Here is a 27,705-nt window from a genome sequence, read left to right on the forward strand (position 1 = left end):
CTGGGTGAGCTTTTTCCTGTTTGCTTATGGTGGAATACAGCTCATTGAGTGAGGTCTTAGTGCCAGCATCGGTCTGTGGTGGTATGTAGACAGCTACGAAAAATACAGATGCAAACTCTCTAGGTAGATAGTGTGGTCTACAACTTATCATGAGATACTCTACCTGAGGCGAGCAAAGCCTTGTACTTCCTTAGATATCGTGCACCAGCTGTTTACAATATATAGTCGGCCCCCCTTGTCTTACCAGACGCTGCTGTTCTGTCCTGCCGATACAGCATATAACCAGCCAACTGTATGTTGATAATGTCGTTGTTCAGCCACAAGATAGGATAAGATAGTAAGGTTTTTAATGTCCCATTGATAGTTTAATCTTCCTCGAAGGTCGTCGATTTTATTTTCCAATGATTGCATGTTAGCTAGTAGAATGGAAGGCAGTGGGGGTTTATTAATTATTTTTATTTTTTAATTATTTCACCTTTATTTAACCAGGTAGGCATTTACAATTGCGACCTGGCCAAGATAAAGCAAAGCAGTTTGACACAAACAACAACACAGAGTTACACATGGAGTAAAACAAACATACAGTCAATCATACAGTAGAAAAATAAGTCTATATACAATGTGAGAAAGTGAGGTGAGATAAGTGAGGTAAAGGCAAAAAATGCCATGGTGGCGAAGTAAATAGAATATAGCAAGTAAAACACTGGAATGGTTGATTTGCAGAGCTACAGGGTGTGTTTAGTGATGGCGTCCCATCCTTTCAGACTGTTGGCCTGAAGTAGGACTAAATAGATTTAAATTGTGGAGTAGAGTATTTATTATTCTTTTGTGAGTGGTATTAAATTGTAGGGTATTTTGTTGTTCTTTTTTGTTGGTTTTTGATTATAATTATTTTTTTAAGTATAAGGGTGTTATACTCCAGAGTTCTAGGGGGCGGTAATGCAACATTTACTGGATGCCAACCGCGGTTAATTCTCTTCGAAGAAGAAGAAGGTGAGCGCCATGACACACCGCACAGCTGCCTGAAACAACGACAGCAAATAATGAAAATATTATTTTGGTTATATTTCAGTGTTTGTAAATTCTAAGGAGATTGTCTTTAGTTGTACACCATGGAGCCGACAGCGCCCAAAAGGTATGTGTACGTTTGATTCGCTTGGAAAAGTACAAGTTATGTATGTTAGTTAGCTCGCTAAATTAGCCTCGACAGCTAACGTTATATCAAATATTTTTCAATCTGTGGCTGTAGGTAACCGGCTAGCCAAGTTAGCAAGTTTGTTAACAATATTTGTAATTTCTTATAAGATAACGTTAGCTTCACCACTTTGAATTGTAACGTTAGTTATCTAGCTCGCTAACAGTAGATGTTTTAAATTACCTTCATTTAACTAAAGCTACCGTTTGCTAGTTGTTTAGCTTGACAGCATCTGTTTAATATTAGCTGATTTCTGTGTTCTTGTAATGTTAACTTTTTTTGCTTAAAAAGATCGCTAGTTACTTCAGCATAAGTTATATAAAACTCCCTGTGGACCCAGTTCCACAATTCTTGTCGTGTTGTTGATGCCATAGAAATAGAATGAATAGAACAGACTTGGAACCTCGAGCCACAGAGAGAACAATGACAGATATTTTTACCGGATGTATAAGTGTGAAGCATCCGGTTGACGTTTCCACTCACTAGCAAATAATAATAATGGTGTTGAGTGGAAGCCCAATGTCCGGCCGTGGTGGGAGATGGATTTTGGACAACATACTACTAATTTTCTCATTGATGAAAGAGTTGACCAATATAGTTTTCTGTTTCGAAAAACAGAGTGGACTAAGTTTTAAAAAAACAAAAAAATGTAGTCTTTAACCTTTGCCAAACTTTCAAAAAAGTGTGTTGTTTAGTAGTGCAAGAGTGAATTTAGTTATTGCACACGCACACTTCACAGAGTAGGTGTTTATATTGAAAATAAGTTAATACCCCCTCTCTTGTTCTGCCTACTGTGATTAATTTGCTCCGATTGGTAACAACAAGCTGTGGTCTGTCTTGGGTTAGATATCAACATCTTTGCTTGAACCCTGGGAAGTTCACTGGTAAACTCAAGGATACACTCGCAATGACTGCCTGTTATTGTGATGCCATTTCCATGGTCATTTGAATTGGCCTGTCAACTGATGCTGAATTCCCATGGTCATTTGAATTGGCCTATCAACTGATGCTGAATTTCCATGGTAATGTCGAATGTTCATTCAAATGTCAGCTGATGTAGCTCATGTGATGGAATGTATTTTTTTGTCTAATGTAAGTTGAGTTGACTCAACAAATCACAGCACAGATTGAAGAGTACACTTCCTGCTTTTACTTCCTGCCATGGGTACACTCAAAATGGCTGGCAGCCCAACCATTATTCCATCATTGACTTGAATGGGGATTCCCGTTCTATTTATATCTGTGGTTGATTCTCTTCCTCCACAGCAAGCTGAAGAAACTGAGTGAAGACAGTCTAACAAAACAACCAGAGGAGGTCTTTGATGTTCTGGAAAAACTTGGTGAAGGGTGAGAATAATAATTCATCATACTTTTTTTTTTTTTACATCATTATAACCCGAATAACATTTCTAATGAAAAGAGATGTTTGTGTACATTGACATTATGATAATGACTAGATTTATGAAATGGCTGATGGAACCACTAATATGTTATACAGGATCCAGGTCTTTGGTACACTCTGCATCATTTCCACTGTCTTGATTCATCTCTTCCAGGTCCTATGGCAGTGTGTTTAAAGCCATCCATAAGGAGTCAGGCCAGGTGGTGGCTATCAAACAGGTGCCTGTTGAGTCAGACCTCCAGGAGATCATCAAGGAGATATCCATCATGCAGCAGTGTGACAGGTATGCTGTATGTAAGAGAGGAAACTCTCTGGCCCAGCCTTTCATCAGGCAGAGCTAGCATGGCTCCAGAGGCTAGTGAGAGGAGAACGGTCTCCTCCTCCATATTCACATGTCTATCTATATACTACACTAGCACCACACTCTGTTTGGTCAGCAAAATGTTTGTTCTGTCTCTCCTCCTGTCCAGTCCCTATGTGGTGAAGTACTATGGCAGCTACTTTAAGAACACAGACCTGTGGATAGTGATGGAGTACTGTGGAGCCGGCTCTGTTTCAGACATCATCAGACTACGCAATAAGACGGTCAGTAGATTGACGACGTGTGACAATGAACTAGACCTTTGGTGCTTCGGGAACCTTTTAACACTCATTGGTCGTGATTTTAATGTGTATTCATAGACTACTGAATTATCAGAATGAATCATTTATACCATCTCCTCTTGTAAAGCTCACAGAGGATGAGATAGCCACCATCCTCAAGTCCACATTGAAAGGTCTGGAGTATCTGCATTTCATGAGGAAGATCCACAGAGACATCAAAGCAGGCAACATTCTTCTCAACACAGAGGGCCATGCCAAACTGGCTGACTTTGGAGTAGCGGGACAACTCACGGTCTGTCTGTGTCTGTCTGTCGTCTGTCTGCCTGTCGTCTGTCTGCCTGTCGTCTGTGTCTGCCTGTCGTCTGTGTCTGCCTGTCGTCTGTCTGCCTGCCTGTCGTCTGTCTGCCTGTCGTCTGTCTGCCTGTCGTCTGTGTCTGCCTGTCTGTGTCTGCCTGTCTGTGTCTGCCTGTCTGTCTGTCTTCAACTCTCCGTCTCGCTGAAGTCAATTCTGACTGTGTCTAATGTAATCTGGTGTCAGTTTTATCAGGCTCTCTTATTATCCTTGATTTTATTGTAGTGATTGTAGCAGTGAATCACAGAAGTCTATATATAGATTATCTTGACTTGATTGTAGTGAATGTAGCAGTGAATCACAGAAGTTTATATATAGATTATCTTGACTTTATTGTAGTGAATGTAGCAGTGAATCACAGAAGTCTATATATAGATGAGACTAATGCTCATATTATTCTGTCCCTGTCTAGGACACGATGGCAAAGCGGAACACGGTGATCGGGACTCCGTTCTGGATGGCTCCAGAGGTCATCCAGGAGATAGGATATAACTGTGTGGCAGACATCTGGTCCCTGGGCATCACTTCTATAGAGATGGCTGAGGGCAAACCTCCCTACGCTGATATACATCCCATGAGGGTGAGTCTGACCTCTAACCCTGGGCATCACCTCTATAGAGGTGGCTGAGGGCAAACCTCCCTACGCTGATATACATCCCATGAGGGTGAGTCTAACCTCTAACCCTGGCCATCACCTCTATAGAGATGGCTGAGGGCAAACCTCCCTACGCTGATATACATCCCATGAGGGTGAGTCTGACCTCTAACCCTGGCCATCACCTTTATTGAGATGGCTGAGGGCAAACCTGTGTGGTTGGAGATGTAGTGCAATTTGGCTACATGTTGATGCTCTTAATTGGGAAAGGGGGATACCTAGTCAGTTGCACAACTGAATGCATTCAACCAAAATGTGTATTCTGCATTTAACCCAACCCCTCTGGGGGGTGGCTTTCCTGAATCCACGTCCTAGCTAATGACTCGTTGGCGGCTATAGCTGACCAATAAGTAATATGGAATACTTCAGAGAACTTTGAATCTGAGAGATCCAGATGTTGATCAAATCCCCTCCCAAAATGTTGATTTGTCACATGCTTGATAAACAACAGGTGTAGACCAGCAGTGAAATGCTTCCGGGTCCTTTTCACACAATGCAGAGTTAAAGATAAATATAGGGACACAAGGAATAAATACACAGTGAATTGCAATAACAGGTAAAATAACATGGCTATATACAGGGAGAACCAGGTAATAACATGGTTACATACAGGAAGTAACAGGCATTAACATGGTTCTATACAGGAAGTACCAGGTAATAACATGGCTATATACAGGGAGAACCAGGTAATAACATGGTTACATACAGGAAGTAACAGGCATTAACATGGTTCTATACAGGAAGTACCAGGTAATAACATGGTTACATACAGGAAGTAACAGGCATTAACATGGTTCTATACAGGAAGTGCCAGGTAATAACATGGTTACATACAGGAAGTAACAGGCATTAACATGGTTCTATACAGGAAGTACCAGGTAATAACATGGTTACATACAGGAAGTAACAGGCATTAACATGGTTCTATACAGGAAGTACCAGGTAATAACATGGCTATATACAGGGAGAACCAGGTAATAACATGGTTACATACAGGAAGTAACAGGCATTAACATGGTTCTATACAGGAAGTACCAGGTAATAACATGGTTATGTACAGGGAGCACCAGGTAATAACATGGCTATATACAGGAAGTACCAGGTAATAACATGGTTACATACAGGAAGTAACAGGCATTAACATGGTTCTATACAGGAAGTACCAGGTAATAACATGGTTATATACAGGGAGTACCAGGTAATAACATGGTTACATACAGGAAGTACCAGGTAATAACACGGCTATATACAGGGAGGTAATAACATGGCTATATACAGGGAGTACCAGGTAATAACATGGCTATATACAGGGAGTACCAGGTAATAACATGGCTATATACAGGGAGTACCAGGTAATAACATGGCTATATACAGGAAGTACCAGGTAATAACATGGTTACATACAGGAAGTACCAGGTAATAACATGGCTATATACAGGGAGTACCATGTAATAACATGGCTATATACAGGGAGGTAATAACATGGCTATATACAGGGAGTACCAGGTAATAACATGGCTATATACAGGGAGTACCAGGTAATTACATGGTTATATACAGGGAGTACCAGGTAATTACATGGTTATATACAGGGAGTACCAGGTAATTACATGGATATATACAGGGAGGTAATAACATGGTTATATACAGGGAGTACCATGTAATAACATGGCTATATACAGGGAGTACCAGGTAATAACATGGTTACATACAGGAAGTAACAGGCATTAACATGGTTCTATACAGGAAGTATACAGGGAGTACCGAGTATAAGCTATTTGATTAGCTATTTATCAGTCTTGTTTTGCAGTCTTAAGGCTTGGGGTTAGAAGCTGTTCAGGGTCCTGTTTGTTCCAGACTTGGTGCATCGGTACCGCTTGCCGTGCGGTAGCAGAGAGAACAGTCTATGATTTGGGTGACTGGAGTCTTTAACAATTCTTTAGGCTTTCCTCTGACACCGCCTGGTATAGAGGTCCTGGATGGCTGCGAGCTCGTCCCCAGTGATGTACTGGGCTGTATGCACTTCCCTCTGTAGCACCGTACGGTCGGGGGCCTTGCGGTTGCCGTACCAAGCGGTCTATAGACATTCATTAGGGTTACAGAGAGGTTCCGTACCAAGCGGTCTATAGACATTCATTAGGGTTACAGAGAGGTTCAGTACCAAGCGGTCTATAGACATTCATTAGGGTTACAGAGAGGTTCCGTACCAAGCGGTCTATAGACATTCATTAGGGTTACAGAGAAGATCCGTAACAAGCGGTCTATAGACATTCATTAGGGTTACAGAGAGGTTCAGTATCAAGCGGTCTATAGACATTCGTTAGGGATACAGAGAGGTTCAGTACCAAGCGGTCTATAGACATTCATTAGGGTTACAGAGAGGTTCCGTACCAAGCGGTCTATAGACATTCATTAGGGTTACAGAGAGGTTCCGTACCAAGCGGTCTATAGACATTCGTTAGGGTTACAGAGAGGTTCAGTACCAAGCGGTCTATAGACATTCATTAGGGTTACAGAGAGGTTCAGTACCAAGCGGTCTATAGACATTCATTAGGGTTACAGAGAGGTTCCGTACCAAGCGGTCTATAGACATTCATTAGGGTTACAGAGAGGTTCAGTACCAAGCGGTCTATAGACATTCATTAGGGTTACAGAGAGGTTCCGTACCAAGCGGTCTATAGACATTCATTAGGGTTACAGAGAGGTTCAGTACCAAGCGGTCTATAGACATTCATTAGGGTTACAGAGAGGTTCAGTACCAAGCGGTCTATAGACATTCATTAGGGTTACAGAGAGGTTCAGTACCAAGCGGTCTATAGACATTCGTTAGGGTTACAGAGAGGTTCAGTACCAAGCGGTCTATAGACATTCATTAGGGTTACAGAGAGGTTCAGTACCAAGCGGTCTATAGACATTCATTAGGGTTACAGAGAGGTTCCGTACCAAGCGGTCTATAGACATTCGTTAGGGTTACAGAGAGGTTCCGTACCAAGCGGTCTATAGACATTCATTAGGGTTTACATTGAGGCTTCTATACTACCTGCTTAACTAGGTGTTTTCTGTCTCTTCTTCCTCTGTATTACTGTCAGGCTATTTTCATGATCCCAACCAACCCTCCACCTACGTTCAGGAAGCCTGAGCTGTGGACAGACGACTTCACACACTTTGTAAAGAAATGTCTGGTGAAGAACCCAGAACAGAGAGCTACAGCCACGCAACTACTGCAGGTGAGACACACACACACACACAGCTACTGCAGGTGAGACACACACACACACAGCTACTGCAGGTGAGACACACACACACAGCTACTGCAGGTGAGACACACACAGCTACTGCAGGTGAGACACACAGACTTCTGCGTGCTCATACAAAACATACTCTGTCATCTTCAGCTCATCAGAGTAACACCTGGACATTTGTCTGTCTGTGCTGCCCCCTTCGTCTATGAACATATTAGACACACTGTTAGTCAGAGCTTGGTCAACTTACTGCCTTCCTCGCTGTCTCGTGTAGCATCCGTTCATCACGGCAGCCAAGCCAGTCACCATCCTGAGAGACCTGATCACTGAGTCCATGGAGATGAAGGCTAAGAGACAACAGGAGCAGCAGAGAGAGCTGGAGGAGGAGGACGACTCTGTAAGTCTATCAATCAATCAAATGTATTTATAAAGCCCTTCTTACATCAGCTGATATCTCAAAGTGCTGTACAGAAACCCAGCCTAAAACCCCAAACAGCAAGCAATGCAGGTGTAGAAGCACGGTGGCTTGGAAAAACTCCCTAGAAAGGCAGGATTTTAGGAAGAAACCTAGAGAAGAACCAGGCTGTGTGGGGTGGCCAGTCCTCTTCTGGCTGTGCTGGGTGGAGATTATAACAGAACATGGCCAAGATGTTCAAATGTTCATAAATGACCAGCAGGGTCAAATAATAAAAATCACAGTAGTTGTCGAGGGTGCAGCAAGTCAGCACCTCAGGAGTAAATGTCAGTTGGCTTTTCATAGCCGATCATTGAGAGTATCTCTACCGCTCCTGCTGTCTCTAGAGAGTTGAAAACAGTAGGTCTGGGACAGGTAGCACATCCGGTGAATTGGTCAGGGTTCCATAGTCGCATCCAGAACAGTTGAAGTTGGAGCAGCAGCACGGCCAGGTGGACTGGGGACAACAAGGAGTCACCATGCCGGGTAGTCCTGAGGCATGGTCCTTGGGCTCAGGTCCTCCGAGAGAGAGAGAGAGAGAGAGAGAGAGAAAGAAAGATAATTAGAGCGAGCATACTTAAATTCACACAGGACACGGGATAAGACAGGAGAAGTACTCCAGATATAACAAACTGACCCTAGCCCCCCGACACAAACTATTGCAGCATAAATACTGGAGGCTGAGACGGGAGGGGTCAGGAGACACTGTGGCCCCATCCGAAGACACCCACGGACAGGGCCAAACAGGAAGGATATAACCCCACCCACTTTGCCAAAGCACAGCCCCCACACCACGAGAGGGATAGCTTCAACCACCAACTTACCATCCTGAGACAAGGCCGAGTATAGCCCACAAAGATCTCCTCCACGGCACAACCCAAGGGGGGGCGCCAACCCAGACAGGAAGTTCACGTCAGTGACTCAACCCACTCAAGTGACGCACCCCTCCTAGGGACGAAATGAAAGAGCACCAGTAAGCCAGTGACTCAGCCCCTGTAATAGGGTTAGAGGCAGAGAATCCCAGTGGAAAGAGGGGAACCGGCCAGGCAGAGACAGCAAGGTGCGGTTCGTTGCTCCAGAGCCTTTCCGTTCACCTTCCCACTCCTGGGCCAGACTACACTCAATCATATGACCCACTGAAGAGATGAGTCTTCAGTAAAGACTTAAAGGTTGAGACCGAGTTTGCGTCTCTGACATGGGTGGGCAGACCATTCCATAGAAATGGAGCTCTATAAGAGAAAGCCCTGCCTCCAGCTGTTTGCTTAGAAATTCTAGGGACAACCTGTCGGGACTAGAAGCACAATCATTTCGCTACACTCGCATTAACATCTGCTAACTGTCTGTAAACGTCTGCTAGCTATCTGTATGTGACCAATAACATTTGATTTTGCCCAACCTCGACACGGTCTCAGTGGGGATAGCTGAGCTGACTACACTGACTGCTAGTGGCAGACTCCACTAAGCTGGCAGACTGGCTAACAGCCTGCTGCCTGGCCTGCACCCTATTTCATTGTGGAGCTAGAGGAGTTAGACAGGGCTCTATGTTCGTAGATAAGATCAGAGCACCCCTCCAGCTAGGATGGAGTCCGTCACTCCTCAACAGGCCAGGCTTGATCCTGTTGGTGGGTGAGTCCCAGAAAGAGGGACAATTATCTACAAATTCTAACTTTTGGGAGGGGCAGAAAACAGTTTTTTATTTGACCTTTATTTAACTAGGCAAGTCAGTTAAGAACAAATTATTATTTTCAATGACTGCCTAGGAACAGTGGGTTAACTGCCTGTTCAGGGGCAGAACGACAGATTTGTACCTTGTCAGCTCGGAGGTTTGAACTTGCAACCTTCGGGTTACTAGTCCAACGCTCTAACCACTTGGCTACCCTGCCGCCCTATACTCCCTAAACTCTCTACACTCACCAGTTTTAGCTTTAGCCAGCACCATTTTCAGATTAGCCTTAATGTTGGTAGCCCTGCCCCCTGGTAAACAGTGTATGATCGCTGGATGATTTGTTTTAAGTCTAATACTACGGGTAATGGAGTCGCCAATGACTAGAGTTTTCAATTAGTCAGAGCTAATGGTGGGAGGCTTCGGCGTCTCAGACCCCATTAGGGAAGGAGTAGAGACCAGAGAAGGCTCGGGCCCTGACTCCGACTCGTTGCTTAATGGGGAGAACCGGTTGAACATTCCTACAGCATTTCCTTCCAGAAACCGTGAGAAAGTTGTCCGGCTGCGGGGACTGTGCCAGGGGATTTCTACTAACGTTACTATCTGTACTTACTGGTGGCACAGACACTGTTTCATCCTTTCCTACACTGAAATTACCCTTGCCTAACGATTGGGTCTGAATTGCCGTAAGGCAATCGTTCTCCTGTATATTATGAGTACAACGACTGCAATTAGAAGGCATCATGTTAATGTTGCTACTTAGCTTTGGCTGTTGGAGGTCCTGACGAACCACGTCCAGATAAAGCATCATGTTAATGTTACTACTGGTTGGCTGGTGGAGGTCCTGTAGAACCACGTCCAGATAAAGCATCATGTTAATGTTACTACTGGTTGGCTGGTGGAGGTCCTGATGAACCACGTCCAGATAAAGCATCATGTTAATGTTACTACTGGTTGGCTGGTGGAGGTCCTGTAGAACCACGTCCAGATAAAGCATCATGTTAATGTTACTACTGGTTGGCTGGTGGAGGTCCTGTAGAACCACGTCCAGATAAAGCATCATGTTAATGTTACTACTGGTTGGCTGGTGGAGGTCCTGTAGAACCACGTCCAGATAAAGCATCATGTTAATGTTACTACTGGTTGGCTGGTGGAGGTCCTGAAGAACCATGTCCAGATACAGCATCATGTTAATGTTACTACTGGTTGGCTGGTGGAGGTCCTGATGAACCACGTCCAGATAAAGCATCATGTTAATGTTACTACTGGTTGGCTGGTGGAGGTCCAGATAAAGCATCATGTTAATGTTACTACTGGTTGGCTGGTGGAGGTCCTGTAGAACCACGTCCAGATAAAGCATCATGTTAATGTTACTACTGGTTGGCTGGTGGAGGTTCTGTAGAACCACGTCCAGATAAAGCATCATGTTAATGTTGCTACTTAGCTTTGGCTGTTGGAGGTCCTGACGAACCACGTCCAGATAAAGCATCATGTTAATGTTACTACTGGTTGGCTGGTGGAGGTCCTGATGAACCACGTCCAGATAAAGCATCATGTTAATGTTACTACTGGTTGGCTGGTGGAGGTCCTGTAGAACCACGTCCAGATAAAGCATCATGTTAATGTTACTACTGGTTGGCTGGTGGAGGTCCTGACGAACCACGTCCAGATAAAGCATCATGTTAATGTTACTACTGGTTGGCTGTTGGAGGTCCTGTAGAACCACGTCCAGATAAAGCATCATGTTAATGTTACTACTGGTTGGCTGGTGGAGGTACTGATAAAGCATCATGTTAATGTTACTACTGGTTGGCTGGTGGAGGTCCTGTAGAACCACGTCCAGATAAAGCATCATGTTAATGTTACTACTGGTTGGCTGGTGGAGGTCCTGAAGAACCATGTCCAGATACAGCATCATGTTAATGTTACTACTGGTTGGCTGGTGGAGGTCCTGAAGAACCATGTCCAGATACAGCATCACGTTAATGTTACTACTGGTTGGCTGGTGGAGGTCCTGATGAACCACGTCCAGATAAAGCATCATGTTAATGTTACTACTGGTTGGCTGGTGGAGGTCCAGATAAAGCATCATGTTAATGTTACTACTGGTTGGCTGGTGGAGGTCCTGTAGAACCACGTCCAGATAAAGCATCATGTTAATGTTACTACTGGTTGGCTGGTGGAGGTTCTGTAGAACCACGTCCAGATAAAGCATCATGTTAATGTTACTACTGGTTGGCTGTTGGAGGTCCTGATGAACCACGTCCAGATAAAGCATCATGTTAATGTTACTACTGGTTGGCTGGTGGAGGTCCTGAAGAACCATGTCCAGATAAAGCATCATGTTAATGTTACTACTGGTTGGCTGTTGGAGGTCCTGGAGAACCACGTCCAGATAAAGCATCATGTTAATGTTACTACTGGTTGGCTGGTGGAGGTCCTATAGAACCATGTCCAGATAAAGCATCATGTTAATGTTACTACTGGTTGGCTGGTGGAGGTCCTGATGAACCACGTCCAGATAAAGCATCATGTTAATGTTACTACTGGTTGGCTGGTGGAGGTCCTGGAGAACCATGTCCAGATAAAGCATCATGTTAATGTTACTACTGGTTGGCTGGTGGAGGTTCTGTAGAACCATGTCCAGATAAAGCATCATGTTAATGTTACTACTGGTTGGCTGGTGGAGGTCCTGAAGAACCATGTCCAGATAAAGCATCATGTTAATGTTACTACTGGTTGGCTGTTGGAGGTCCTGGAGAACCACGTCCAGATAAAGCATCATGTTAATGTTACTACTGGTTGGCTGGTGGAGGTCCTATAGAACCATGTCCAGATAAAGCATCATGTTAATGTTACTACTGGTTGGCTGGTGGAGGTCCTGATGAACCACGTCCAGATAAAGCATCATGTTAATGTTACTACTGGTTGGCTGGTGGAGGTCCTGGAGAACCATGTCCAGATAAAGCATCATGTTAATGTTACTACTGGTTGGCTGGTGGAGGTCCTGATGAACCACGTCCAGATAAAGCATCATGTTAATGTTACTACTGGTTGGCTGGTGGAGGTCCTGATGAACCACGTCCAGATAAAGCATCATGTTAATGTTACTACTGGTTGGCTGTTGGAGGTCCTGTAGAACCACGTCCAGATAAAGCATCATGTTAATGTTACTACTGGTTGGCTGGTGGAGGTCCTGGAGAACCACGTCCAGATAAAGCATCATGTTAATGTTACTACTGGTTGGCTGTTGGAGGTCCTGTAGAACCATGTCCAGATAAAGCATCATGTTAATGTTACTACTGGTTGGCTGGTGGAGGTCCTGGAGAACCATGTCCAGATAAAGCATCATGTTAATGTTACTACTGGTTGGCTGGTGGAGGTCCTGATGAACCACGTCCAGATAAAGCATCATGTTAATGTTACTACTGGTTGGCTGGTGGAGGTCCTGTAGAACCACGTCCAGATAAAGCATCATGTTAATGTTACTACTGGTTGGCTGGTGGAGGTCCTGTAGAACCACGTCCAGATAAAGCATCATGTTAATGTTACTACTTATCTTCGGCTGTTGGAGGTCCTGAAGAACCACGTCCAGATAAAGCATCATGTTAATGTTACTACTGGTTGGCTGTTGGAGGTCCTGAAGAACCACGTCCAGATACAGCATCATGTTAATGTTACTACTGGTTGGCTGGTGGAGGTCCTGTAGAACCACGTCCAGATAAAGCATCATGTTAATGTTACTACTGGTTGGCTGGTGGAGGTCCTGAAGAACCACGTCCAGATAAAGCATCATGTTAATGTTACTACTGGTTGGCTGGTGGAGGTCCTGAAGAACCACGTCCAGATAAAGCATCATGTTAATGTTACTACTGGTTGGCTGGTGGAGGTCCTGTAGAACCACGTCCAGATAAAGCATCATGTTAATGTTACTACTTATCTTCGGCTGTTGGAGGTCCTGAAGAACCATGTCCAGATAAAGCATCATGTTAATGTTACTACTGGTTGGCTGGTGGAGGTCCTGAAGAACCACGTCCAGACAAAGCATCATGTTAATGTTACTACTGGTTGGCTGGTGGAGGTCCTGAAGAACCATGTCCAGATAAAGCATCATGTTAATGTTACTACTGGTTGGCTGGTGGAGGTCCTGTAGAACCACGTCCAGATAAAGCATCATGTTAATGTTACTACTTATCTTCGGCTGTTGGAGGTCCTGAAGAACCACGTCCAGATAAAGCATCATGTTAATGTTACTACTGGTTGGCTGTTGGAGGTCCTGAAGAACCACGTCCAGATACAGCATCATGTTAATGTTACTACTGGTTGGCTGGTGGAGGTCCTGTAGAACCACGTCCAGATAAAGCATCATGTTAATGTTACTACTGGTTGGCTGGTGGAGGTCCTGAAGAACCACGTCCAGATAAAGCATCATGTTAATGTTACTACTGGTTGGCTGTTGGAGGTCCTGAAGAACCACGTCCAGATAAAGCATCCGGAGTGAAAAAGTTGAATGAGAGAATTTGATCAAGGGGGAAAAAAGCTCCAAATTGAGCTCAGGTGCATCCTGCTTCCATTAATCATCCTTGAGATGTTTCCACAACTTGATTGGAGTCCACCTGTGGTAAATTCAATTGATTGGACATGATTTGGAAAGGCACACACCTGTCTATGTAAGGTCCCACAGTTGACAGTGCCTGTCGGAGCAACAACCGAGCCATGAGGTCGAAGGAAATGTCCGTAGAGCTCCGAGACAGGATTATGTCGAGGCACAGAACACCAACCAGGTCTTTATGGTAGAGTGGCCAGACAGAATTCACTCTTCACTAAAAGGCACCTGAATGATTCTGACCTTGAGAAACAAGATTCTCTGGTCTGATGAAAGCGAGATTGAACTCTTTGGCCTGAATGCCAAGCGTCACGTCTGGAGGAAACCAGGCACCGCTCATCACCTGACCAATACCATCCCTACAGTGAAGCATGGTGTGGCAGAAACATGCTGTGGGGATGAGCGGTGTTTCATGTTGTTTTTGCTTTGTCATTATGGGGTATTGATGAGGGAAAAAATCTATCGAATCCACTTTAGAATAAGACTGTAATGTGAAAAGTCAAGGGGTCTGAATACTTTCCGAATGCACTAAGTATTCACACCACTGAAGTCAACTTTGTAGAAGCACCTTTGGCAGCGAATACAGCTGTGAATCTTTCGGGGCAAGCCTCAAAGAGCTGTCCACACCTGGATTGATTGTTTTAAAAATTATTCAAATGCTGTTAAGTTGGTTATTGACCATTGCTAGACAACTATTGTCAAGTCTTGCCATGATGCAGCCACCACCATGCTTGAAATTATGGGAGTGGTACTCAGTGATGTTTGGGGCAAATCTGACAAAGTGAATTGCAGTATGACTTTAGTGCCTTGTTGCAAACCAGATGCATGTTTTGGAATATTTTTATTCTGTACAGGTTTCCTTCACTCTGTCATTTAGGTTAGTATTGTGGAGTAACTACAATGTTGTGGATCCATCCTCAGTTTTCTCCTATCACAGCCATTAAACTCAGTAACTGTTTTAAAGTCACCATTGGCCTTATGGTGAAATCCCTGAGCGGTTTCCTTCCTCTCTGGCAACTGAGTTAGGAAAGACGCCTGTATCGTTGTAGTGACTGGGTGTATTGATACACCATCCAAAGTGTAATTAATAACTTCACCATGCTCAAAGGGATATTCCATGTCTATTTATTTTTGTACCCATCAACCAATAGGTGCCCTTTGTGAGACATTGTAAAACCTCCCTGGTCTTTGTGGTTTAATCTGTTTGAAATTCACTGCTCAACAGAGGGTCCTTTCAGATAATTGTATGTGTTTGGGTACATAGATGAGGTAGCCATTCAAAAATCATATTAAACACTATTATTGCACACAGACTGATGTGACTTGTTCAGCAAATGTTTACTCCTGAACTTATTTATTTTGCTATAACAAAGAGGTTAAATACTTGTTCACTCAAGACATTTTAGCTTTTCATTTTTTATTAATTAGGAACATTTTCTAAAAACACAATTCCACTTTGACATTACGTGGGTATAGTGTGTAGGCCAATGAAACAAAATCTCAATTTAATCCATTTTAAATTCTGTCTGTAACAAAATGTGGAAAAGGGTTGAGGGGTGTGAATACTTTCTGAAGGCCCTGTATGAATGAAGTCAGTAACCTTACTGTCCAACTGCTAAAAAGAGCTTTATAAGATAGTTTGATTGACCTGACTGTCCTCTCTCTCTGTCCAGGAAGAGGAGGTGGAAGTGGACTCCCACACCATGGTGAAGTCTGGGTCAGAGGGGGCTGGCACCATGAGAGCTACCAGCACCATGAGTGACGGAGCTCAGACCATGATCGAGCACGGCAGTACCATGTTAGAGGCAGACCTGGGAACCATGGTCATCAACAGTGATGAGGAGGAGGAGGACAACGATGAAGGCTCAATGCGGAGTGAGTAGAGCTTGTCAGGATAGTACCGTAGGCTGTCACTAACATATTGTGATCATTTAATTGATTATAGTGAGCTGTTCAGTACAGGACCGTAGGCTCTGACACATGATATAACATGGACAGACTTCAACAGGTAAACTTCTAATGTACATAAGTATTCAGACCTTTTGCTATAAGACTGTAAATTGAGCTCAGGTGCATCCTGTTTCCATTGATCATCCTTGAGAAGATTCTACAACTTGATTGGAGTCCACCTGTTGTAAATTGAATTGATTGGACATGATTTGGAAAGGCGCACACTTGTCTATATAAGGTCCCACAGTTGACAGTAGTGTAGTTCCATGGATGGTACTCTGGGCCCCAGTACCCTGCCCCGGGGCCCAGCCTCCAGTACCCTGCCCCGGGGCCCAGCCTCCAGTGCCCTGCCCCGGGGCCCAGCCTCCAGTGCCCTGCCCCGGGGCCCAGCCTCCAGTGCCCTGCCCCGGGGCCCAGCCTCCAGTGCCCTGCCCCGGGGCCCAGCCTCCAGTGCCCTGCCCCGGGGCCCAGCCTCCAGTGCCCTGCCCCGGGGCCCAGCCTCCAGTGCCCTGCCCCGGGGCCCAGCCACCAGTGCCCTGCCCCGGGGCCCAGCCTCCAGTGCCCTGCCCCGGGGCCCAGCCTCCAGTGCCCTGCCCCGGGGCCCAGCCTCCAGTGCCCTGCCCCGGGGCCCAGCCTCCAGTACCCTGCCTGCCTGTCGCTACAGCGCTTCACCCATCTGGTCTTCATGGGACAGTGGCCAGGCCACTCCTGGGAAAATGTCACATGACGCCAGGAGTTTGCATCAAGACAGGTGAAAGACGACGCAAAAGATTCTTTGGCCTGAATGCAAAGCACGATGTCTGGAGCAAACCAGGCACAGCTCATCACCTGTCTAACACCATTCTTACCGTGAAGCATGGTGGTTGAAGCATCATGCTATGGGAATGCTTTTCAGCAGCAGGGGCTGGGAGACTTGTAAGGACAGAGGGAACAAGGCATGGAGCCAAATACAGGCGGATCCTTGATGAGAATCGTGCTGCAGAATGCAAACGACCGAAGCCCAGGCGAAGATGAACGTTCCAACAGGACAGTGACCCCAAACATACAGCCAAAGCAACATGGGAATGACTTGGCCCAGCCAAAACCCAGACTTGAATCCCATTGAAAATATGTGCAAGGAAGAATGGGAGAGAAAAAAATCTGAAAAAAATTCAGACACACCCAAGAACTATCGTTCCAGGGAGTTTTTCCCAGCTGATGTATTTATAAAGCCATTTTTTACATTTGATTGGTGGAGATTACAGCTTTGAGTTCAATCAAAGGTGCTTCTACAAAGTATTGACTAGGGGGTGTTAATACTTTATATAGTAAAGTGTATGTCTCTTCTCTGCCCAGGACACCCCACCCCCCAGCAGGCCCTGAGACCCTCCTTCATGGACTACTTTGACAAGCAGGACTCTAAGGTCCAACAGGAGAGCTATAACCATAACCGGCAGCAGGAACCAGGCTATCACATCAGCCAGGCTAAGAACGTCTTCCCTGACAACTGGAAGGTTCCTCAGGACGGAGACTTTGACTTTGTGAGTTACCCCTAATCACCCTTCCATGGAACAACATATAGAACCATCCATAGAACTACATATAGAACCATCCATAGAACTACATATAGAACCATCCATAGAACTACATATAGAACCATCCATAGAACTACATATAGAACCATCCATAGAACTACATATAGAACCATCCATATAACTACATATAAAACCACCCCATACAACTACATATAGAACCACCCATACACCTACATATAGAACCACCCATACAACTACATATTGAACCATCCATACAACTACATATAGAACCACCCATAGAACTACATATTGAACCATCCATACAACTACATATAGAACCATCCATAGAACTACATATAGAACCACCCATAGAACTACATATAGAACCACCCATAGAACTACATATAGAACCACCCATAGAACTACATATAGAACCATCCATAGAACTACATATAGAACCATCCATAGAACTACATATAGAACCATCCATAGAACTACATATAGAGCCATCCATGGAACTACATATAGAACCACCCATACACCTACATATAGAACCACCCATACAACTACATATTGAACCATCCATACAACTACATATAGAACCACCCATAGAACTACATATTGAACCATCCATACAACTACATATAGAACCATCCATAGAACTACGTATAGAACCACCCATAGAACTACGTATAGAACCACCCATAGAACTACGTATAGAACCACCCATAGAACTACGTATAGAACCACCCATAGAACTACGTATAGAACCACCCATAGAACTACGTATAGAACCACCCATAGAACTACGTATAGAACCATCCATGGAAATACGTATAGAATCATCCATGGAACTACATATAGAACCATCCATGGAACTACATATAAAACTACATATAGAACCATCCATGGAACTACATATAAAACTACATATAGAACCATCCATGAAACTACATATAAAACTACATATAGAACCATCCATGGAACTACATATAAAACTACATATAGAACCATCCATGAAACTACATATAGAACTACATATAGAACCATCCATGGAAATACGTATAGAATCATCCATGGAACTACGTATAGAACCATCCATGGAACTACATATAAAACTACATATAGAACCATCCATGGAACTACATATAGAACCATCCATGGAACTACATATGGAACTACATATAGAACCATCCATGGAACTACATATAGAACCATCCATGGAACTACATATAGAACCATCCATAGAACTACGTATAGAACCATCCATGGAAATACGTATAGAATCATCCATGGAACTACATATAGAACCATCCATGGAACTACATATAAAACTACATATAGAACCATCCATGGAACTACATATAAAACTACATATAGAACCATCCATGAAACTACATATAGAACTACATATAGAACCATCCATGGAACTACATATAAAACTACATATAGAACCATCCATGGAACTACATATAGAACCATCCATGGAACTACATATAAAACTACATATAGAGCCATCCATGGAACTACATATAGAACCATCCATGGAACTACATATAGAACCATCCATAGAACTACATATAGAACCATCCATAGAACTACGTATAGAACCATCCATAGAAATACATATAGAACCATCCATGGAACTACATATAAAACTACATATAGAACCATCCATGGAACTACATATAGAACCATCCATGGAATTACATATAAAACTACATATAGAACCATCCATGGAACTACATATAGAACCATCCATGGAACTACATATAGAACTACATATAGAACCATCCATGGAACTACATATAAAACTACATATAGAACCATCCATGGAACTACATATAGAACTACATATAGAACCATCCATAGAACTACATATAGAACCATCCATAGAACTATGTATAGAATCATCCATGGAACTACATATAGAACCATCCATGGAACTACATATAAAACTACATATAGAATCATCCATGGAACTACATATAGAACCATCCATAGAACTACGTATAGAACCATCCATGGAACTACATATAGAACCATCCATGGAACTACATATATGACCACATATAGAACCATCCATGGAACTACATATAGAGCCATCCATGGAACTACATATAGAACCATCCATAGAACTACATATAGAACCATCCATAGAACTACATATATGACCACATATAGAACCATCCATTGAACTACATATAGAACCATCCATGGAACTACATATAGAACCATCCATGGAACTACGTATAGAACCATCCATGGAACTACATATAAAACTACATATAGAACCATCCATGGAACTACATATAGAACCATCCATGGAACTACATATAGAACCATCCATAGAACTACGTATAGAACCATCCATGGAAATACGTATAGAATCATCCATGGAACTACATATAGAACCATCCATGGAACTACATATAAAACTACATATAGAACCATCCATGGAACTACATATAAAACTACATATAGAACCATCCATAGAACTACATATAAAACTACATATAGAACCATCCATGAAACTACATATAGAACTACATATAGAACCATCCATGGAAATACGTATAGAATCATCCATGGAACTACGTATAGAACCATCCATGGAACTACGTATAAAACTACATATAGAACCATCCATGGAACTACATATAGAACTACATATAGAACCATCCATGGAACTACATATAGAACTACATGTAGAACCATCCATGGAACTACATATAAAACTACATATAGAACCATCCATGGAACTACATATAAAACTACATATAGAACCATCCATGGAACTACATATAAAACTACATATAGAACCATCCATGGAACTACATATAGAACTACATATAGAACCATCCATGGAAATACGTATAGAATCATCCATGGAACTACGTATAGAACCATCCATGGAACTACATATAAAACCATCCATGGAACTACATATAGAACCATCCATGGAACTACATATAAAACTACATATAGAGCCATCCATGGAACTACATATAGAACCATCCATGGAACTACATATAGAACCATCCATGGAACTACATATAGAACCATCCATAGAACTACATATAGAACCATCCATAGAACTACGTATAGAACCATCCATAGAAATACATATAGAACCATCCATGGAACTACATATAAAACTACATATAGAACCATCCATGGAACTACATATAGAACCATCCATGGAATTACATATAGAACCATCCATAGAACTACGTATAGAACCATCCATGGAAATACGTATAGAATCATCCATGGAACTACATATAGAACCATCCATGGAACTACATATAAAACTACATATAGAACCATCCATAGAACTACATATAAAACTACATATAGAACCATCCATGAAACTACATATAGAACTACATATAGAACCATCCATGGAAATACGTATAGAATCATCCATGGAACTACGTATAGAACCATCCATGGAACTACATATAAAACTACATATAGAACCATCCATGGAACTACATATAGAACTACATATAGAACCATCCATGGAACTACATATAGAACTACATGTAGAACCATCCATGGAACTACATATAAAACTACATATAGAACCATCCATGGAACTACATATAAAACTACATATAGAACCATCCATGGAACTACATATAAAACTACATATAGAACCATCCATGGAACTACATATAGAACTACATATAGAACCATCCATGGAAATACGTATAGAATCATCCATGGAACTACGTATAGAACCATCCATGGAACTACATATAAAACCATCCATGGAACTACATATAGAACCATCCATGGAACTACATATAAAACTACATATAGAGCCATCCATGGAACTACATATAGAACCATCCATGGAACTACATATAGAACCATCCATAGAACTACGTATAGAACCATCCATAGAAATACATATAGAACCATCCATGGAACTACATATAAAACTACATATAGAACCATCCATGGAACTACATATAGAACCATCCATGGAATTACATATAAAACTACATATAGAACCATCCATGGAATTACATATAAAACTACATATAGAACCATCCATGGAACTACATATAGAACTACATATAGAACCATCCATGGAACTACATATAGAACTACATATAGAACCATCCATGGAACTACATATAAAACTACATATAGAACCATCCATGGAACTACATATAGAACCATCCATGGAATTACATATAAAACTACATATAGAACCATCCATGGAATTACATATAAAACTACATATAGAACCATCCATGGAACTACATATAGAACTACATATAGAACCATCCATAGAACTACATATAGAACCATCCATAGAACTATGTATAGAATCATCCATGGAACTACATATAGAACCATCCATGGAACTACATATAAAACTACATATAGAATCATCCATGGAACTACATATAGAACCATCCATAGAACTACGTATAGAACTACATATAGAACCATCCATGGAACTACATATATGACCACATATAGAAACATCCATGGAACTACATATAGAGCCATCCATGGAACTACATATAGAACCATCCATAGAACTACATATAGAACCATCCATAGAACTACATATATGACCACATATAGAACCATCCATTGAACTACATATAGAACCATCCATGGAACTACATATAGAACCATCCATGGAACTACGTATAGAACCACCTATAGAACTACGTATAGAACCATCCATAGAACTATGTATAGAATCATCCATGGAACTACGTATAGAACCATCCATGGAACTACATATAAAACTACATATAGAACCATCCATGGAACTACATATAGAACCATCCATGGAACTACATATAAAACTACATATAGAATCATCCATGGAACTACATATAGAACCATCCATAGAACTACGTATAGAACCATCCATAGAACTACGTATAGAACCATCCATAGAACTACGTATAGAACCATCCATAGAACTACATATAGAACCATCCATAGAACTACATATAGAACCATCCATAGAACTACATATAGAACCATCCATAGAACTACATATAGAACCATCCATAGAACTACATATAGAACCATCCATAGAACTACATATAGAACCATCCATAGAACTACATATAGAATCATCCATAGAACTGCATATAGAACCACATATAGAACCATCCCTGGAACTACATATAGAACCATCCCTGGAACTACATATAGAACCATCCATAGATCTACATATAGAACCATCCATGGAACTACATATAGAACCATCCATAGAACTACATATGTTTTTTGGGGATTCAGTTCATTTGCATGGCAAAGAGGGACTTTGCAATGAATTGCAATTCATCTGATCACTCTTCATAACATTCTGGAGTATATGCAAACTGCCATCATACAAACTGAGGCAGCAGACTTTGAAAATTAATATTTGTGTCATTCTCAAAACTTTTGGCCAAGACTGTAGAACCGTCTGTGGAATTGCATCTGGAATCCCTATAGTAATTTAATAGCATCTCTGGGATCAGTAGTCATGTAATAGTCATGTGGCCGCGTCTCTTTCCGTCCCTTGGTCTTTACTTCCTCTCTGACACAGTGGTTTAGGCTTTGCTGTGTTCTAAAGTTGCTTCTCTCCCTGTGTGTGTGTGTGTGTGTGTGTGTGTGTGTGTGTGTGTGTGTGTGTGTGTGTGTGTTCTCTGTCTAAGCAGCTGAAGAACCTTGACTTTGAGGAGCTGCAGCTGCGTCTGACGGCTCTGGACCCCATGATGGAGAGAGAGATCGAGGAGCTGCGCCAGCGCTACACCGCCAAGAGACAACCCATCCTCGACGCAATGGACGCCAAGAAACGCAGACAGCAGAACTTCTGAAGAGCCTGACCTGAGGAACACATTCTGACCTGGGCCCGTGTTCATACAGCGTCTCACATCCCAGAGTGCTGATCTAGGCTAAGGTCCACTTTCCATGTAATCTTATTCCTTATGATCTAAAAGGCAGAACTGATGCTAGATTAGCACTCTGGCAGCAGAACTGATGCTAGATCAGCACTCTGGCAGCAGAACTAATGCTAGATGAGCACTCTGGCAACAGAACTAATGCTAGATCAGCACTCTGGCAACAGAACTGCTGAGGACCTTAGAGAAGGCATGGTGCTTTCTGTTACGACCTGACCAAGGGAGAGGAGAGACCTGACAGCTCTCTGGAATTTAATTCAACCTGTGCTCCTAAATGTCCATTTTCTCATCACCACCCCAGTAGTCAGGATGACTCCAGTCCACACTATTTTCTCATTGCTCTGGACTAATGTAACAATTCTTAGCCTCCCCATCTGTTAATGAAGAATCTGTAGGTAGCCTCACATCTCTGTTAATTATGAACCTGTAGGTAGCCTCACATCTCTCTGTTAATTATGAACCTGTAGGTAGCCTCACATCGCTCTGTTAATGATGAACCTGTAGGTAGCCTCACATCGCTCTGTTAATTATGAACCTGTAGGTAGCCTCACATCGCTCTGTTAATGATGAACCTGTAGGTAGCCTCACATCGCTCTGTTAATTATGAACCTGTAGGTAGCCTCACATCTCTGTTAATTATGAACCTGTAGGTAGCCTCACATCTCTGTTAATTATGAACCTGTAGGTAGCCTCACATCTCTGTTAATTATGAACCTGTAGGTAGCCTCACATCTCTGTTAATTATGAACCTGTAGGTAGCCTCACATCGCTCTGTTAATTATGAACCTGTAGGTAGCCTCACATCTCTCTGTTAATTATGAACCTGTAGGTAGCCTCACATCTCTCTGTTAATTATGAACCTGTAGGTAGCCTCACATCTCTCTGTTAATGATGAACCTGTAGGTAGCCTCACATCGCTCTGTTAATTATGAACCTGTAGGTAGCCTCACATCTCTCTGTTAATTATGAACCTGTAGGTAGCCTCACATCGCTCTGTTAATTATGAACCTGTAGGTAGCCTCACATCTCTCTGTTAATTATGAACCTGTAGGTAGCCTCACATCTCTCTGTTAATTATGAACCTGTAGGTAGCCTCACATCTCTCTGTTAATTATGAACCTGTAGGTAGCCTCACATCTCTGTTAATTATGAACCTGTAGGTAGCCTCACATCTCTCTGTTAATGATGAACCTGTAGGTAGCCTCACATCTCTGTTAATTATGAACCTGTAGGTAGCCTCACATCTCTGTTAATTATGAACCTGTAGGTAGCCTCACATCTCTGTTAATTATGAACCTGTAGGTAGCCTCACATCTCTCTGTTAATTATGAACCTGTAGGTAGCCTCACATCTCTGTTAATTATGAACCTGTAGGTAGCCTCACATCGCTCTGTTAATTATGAACCTGTAGGTAGCCTCACATCCCAAAGTATAATTTTCCTGAAGATGTTTCTCCCCTTTTTAAAGCGTCCTTTGACTGATAAATACAAGCTGGGTTTCTCCTAGCTCTGCTACTGTTATCAGGCTCTTGGGGAAATTACCAGCAGTAATGGATAATAATATTAAAGTTACTTGTAGACTTTCTGCATTGTAATTTCAGAAAATGTCCAGAATATATCTGCAGTAACAGTGGAATGATAGTGTTTTACACAACCCAAAAAATGTTTGATTGACAACAACAGACAGGCTGGCTTCTGTTGTCAAGATGGGAAAACTGCACCCTCCCCCTCTCCCATCGGCGTTACTAAGAGGCGTGGTCTCCTCGACGATCTCCTCGAGCACAACCAACAATGGCAGACTGGGGAAAGCGCCCAATCACTCTTTCCTGGTTACCGCAGTTCTACACTCTTTCCTGGTTACCGCAGCTCTACACTCTTTCCTGGTTACCGCAGTTCTACACTCTTTCCTGGTTACCGCAGCTCTACACTCTTTCCTGGTTACCGCAGTTCTACACTCTTTCCTGGTTACCGCAGCTCTACACTCTTTCCTGGTTACCGCAGCTCTACACTCTCCTCAATTCCTGTTTATGTGAGAACATATAGTTGGGAATCATTGTACCAGCTAAATGGCTGTGAATATATATTTTTAATAGCAAAAAATATAGTTTTTACAGCTAGAAAGTAAAATAGTCTTACCACAATGCTCCAGGGAAATAGCTGTTGGAACACTCCACTATGGTAGAGGCAGCCAGCCTGGGGGACGGTAGAGGAGGGGATCGATGGGAACCCGTGGTGTTTGTTTGATATTATCAGGATGTAATACTCTATATAACCTAGTTACGGAAAGCTGTGGCGCTTTGTCCACGACCAAAGACGGTCTTAATGAGAACGAAAGGGCAATGAATTCACATGATCTGAGTGGACAGACTCCTTTTCTAGGAACTAGATCTGAAAACCTGATGGAGGTGATGTGACCTGAATGGACAGACTGTTTTCTCCCAATAGGAACTAAGCTGAACAAAAATATAAAAACAACATGTAAAGGTTTGGTTCCATGTTTCATGAGTTGAAATAAAAAATCCCAGAAATGTTCTATATGCACAAAAATCTTATTTCTCTAAAATGTTGTGCACAAATGTGTTTACATCCCTGTTAGTGAGCATTTCTCCGTTGCCAAGATAATCCATCCACCTGACAGGTGTGGCATATCAAGATGATTTAACAGCATGATCATTACACAGGTGCACCTTGTGCTGGGAATTTTTTTGCCACTAAAATGTGCTGTTTTGTCACAACACAATGCCACAGATGTCTCAAGTTTTGAGAGCGCTTGCAATTGCCAAGCAGACTGCAATTGAGTTGCCAGAGAGTGTATTGTTAGTTTCTCTACCGTAAGCCACCTCCATCATTTTTGGGGGATAAATTGTCACTACTGCATCGTGTGGGCGAGCAGTTTACTGGTGTCAACGTTGTGAACAGAGTGGTGGTTGTGGGGTATGTTGTGGGCAGGCATAAGCTATGCACAACGATCACAATTCACATTTTATCGATGGTAATTTGAAGGCACAGAGATACCGTGACGAGATCCTAAGGCCCATTGTCATGCCATTCATCCACCGCCATCACCTCATCAAATCTTCAAATGTATTTATATAGCCCTTACATCAGCTGATATATCAAAGTGCTGTACAGAAACCCAGCCTAAAACCCCAAACAGCAAGCAATGCAGGTGTAGAAGCACGGTGGCTTGGAAAAACTCCCTAGAAAGACACCTGGAGAGGAACCAGGCTATGAGGGGTGGCCAGTCCTCTTCTGGCTGTGCCGGGTGGAGATTATAACAGAACATGGCCAAGATGTTCAAATGTTCATAAATGACCAGCAGGGTCAAATAATAATAATCACAGTGGTTGTCGAGGGTGCAACAGGTCAGCACCTCATGAGTAAATGTCAGTTGGCTTTTCATAGCCGATCATTCAGTATCTCTACCGCTCGTGCTGTCTCTAGAGAGTTGAAAACAGCAGGTCTGGGACAGGTAGCACGTCCGGTGAACAGGTCAGGGTTCCATAGCCACAGGCAGAACAGTTGAAACTGGAGCAGCAGCACGGCCATATGGACTGGTGTCTACAGGTTGGTCTGTATTAGGTTACTGTAATGGTATGTGATGGTGGTGTCTACAGGTTGGTCTGTATTAGGTTACTGTAATGGTCTGTGGTAGTGGTGTCTACAGGTTGGGCTCTATTAGGTTACTGTAATGGTATGTGGTGTCTTCAGGTTGGGCTGTATTAGGTTACTGTAATGGTCTGTGGTGTCTACAGGTTGGGCTCTATTAGGTTACTGTAATGGTATGTGGTGGTGGTGTCTACAGGTTGGGCTCTATTAGGTTACTGTAATGGTATGTGGTGTCTTCAGGTTGGTCTGTATTAGGTTACTGTAATGGTCTGTGGTGTCTACAGGTTGGGCTGTATTAGGTTACTGTAATGGTCTGTGGTGTCTACAGGTTGGGCTGTATTAGGTTACTGTAATGGTATGTGATGGTGGTGTCTACAGGTTGGGCTGTATTAGGTTACTGTAATTGTATGCTGTAGTGATGTCTACAGGTTGGGCTGTATTATGTTACTGTAATGGTCTGTGATGGTGGTGTCTACAGTTTGGTCTGTATTAGGTTACTGTAATGGTATGTGGTGGTGGTGTCTACAGGTT

At 42.7% G+C, this 27,705-nt stretch overlaps 1 protein-coding gene across 2 annotated transcripts; it reads left to right on the forward strand.

The window, feature by feature from the left end:
- Nucleotides 1-986: 986 nt before the first annotated feature.
- On the forward strand, nucleotides 987-25,150 carry stk3 (serine/threonine kinase 3 (STE20 homolog, yeast)). 2 transcript variants are annotated; one of them, XM_064979449.1, is made up of 11 exons: nucleotides 987-1,135; nucleotides 2,462-2,542; nucleotides 2,752-2,880; nucleotides 3,068-3,182; nucleotides 3,328-3,492; nucleotides 3,965-4,132; nucleotides 7,297-7,434; nucleotides 7,724-7,846; nucleotides 15,846-16,047; nucleotides 17,458-17,642; nucleotides 23,321-25,150. In XM_064979449.1, the coding sequence occupies exons 1-11, from the start codon at nucleotides 1,113-1,115 to the stop codon at nucleotides 23,480-23,482; spliced, it is 1,491 nt and encodes a 496-aa protein (XP_064835521.1). In that variant the 5' UTR covers nucleotides 987-1,112; the 3' UTR covers nucleotides 23,483-25,150. The 2 variants fall into 2 exon arrangements, with proteins under 2 accessions (XP_064835521.1, XP_064835522.1); XM_064979450.1 differs by having other exon boundaries at nucleotides 23,324-25,150.
- Nucleotides 25,151-27,705: the final 2,555 nt, after the last annotated feature.

Source organism: Oncorhynchus masou, chromosome 12 (assembly GCF_036934945.1).
Source record: "Oncorhynchus masou masou isolate Uvic2021 chromosome 12, UVic_Omas_1.1, whole genome shotgun sequence".
In the NCBI taxonomy this organism is placed as follows: Eukaryota; Metazoa; Chordata; class Actinopteri; order Salmoniformes; family Salmonidae; genus Oncorhynchus; species Oncorhynchus masou.

Coding starts and splice junctions, on each gene's coding strand:
- stk3 (XM_064979449.1), top strand. CDS start 1,113: ATGGAGCCGACAGCGCCCAAAAG. Junction 3,183..3,327: donor TCAGACTACGCAATAAGACG/GTCAGTAGATTG, acceptor CCTCTTGTAAAG/CTCACAGAGGATGAGATAGC. Junction 7,435..7,723: donor CAGCCACGCAACTACTGCAG/GTGAGACACACA, acceptor TGTCTCGTGTAG/CATCCGTTCATCACGGCAGC.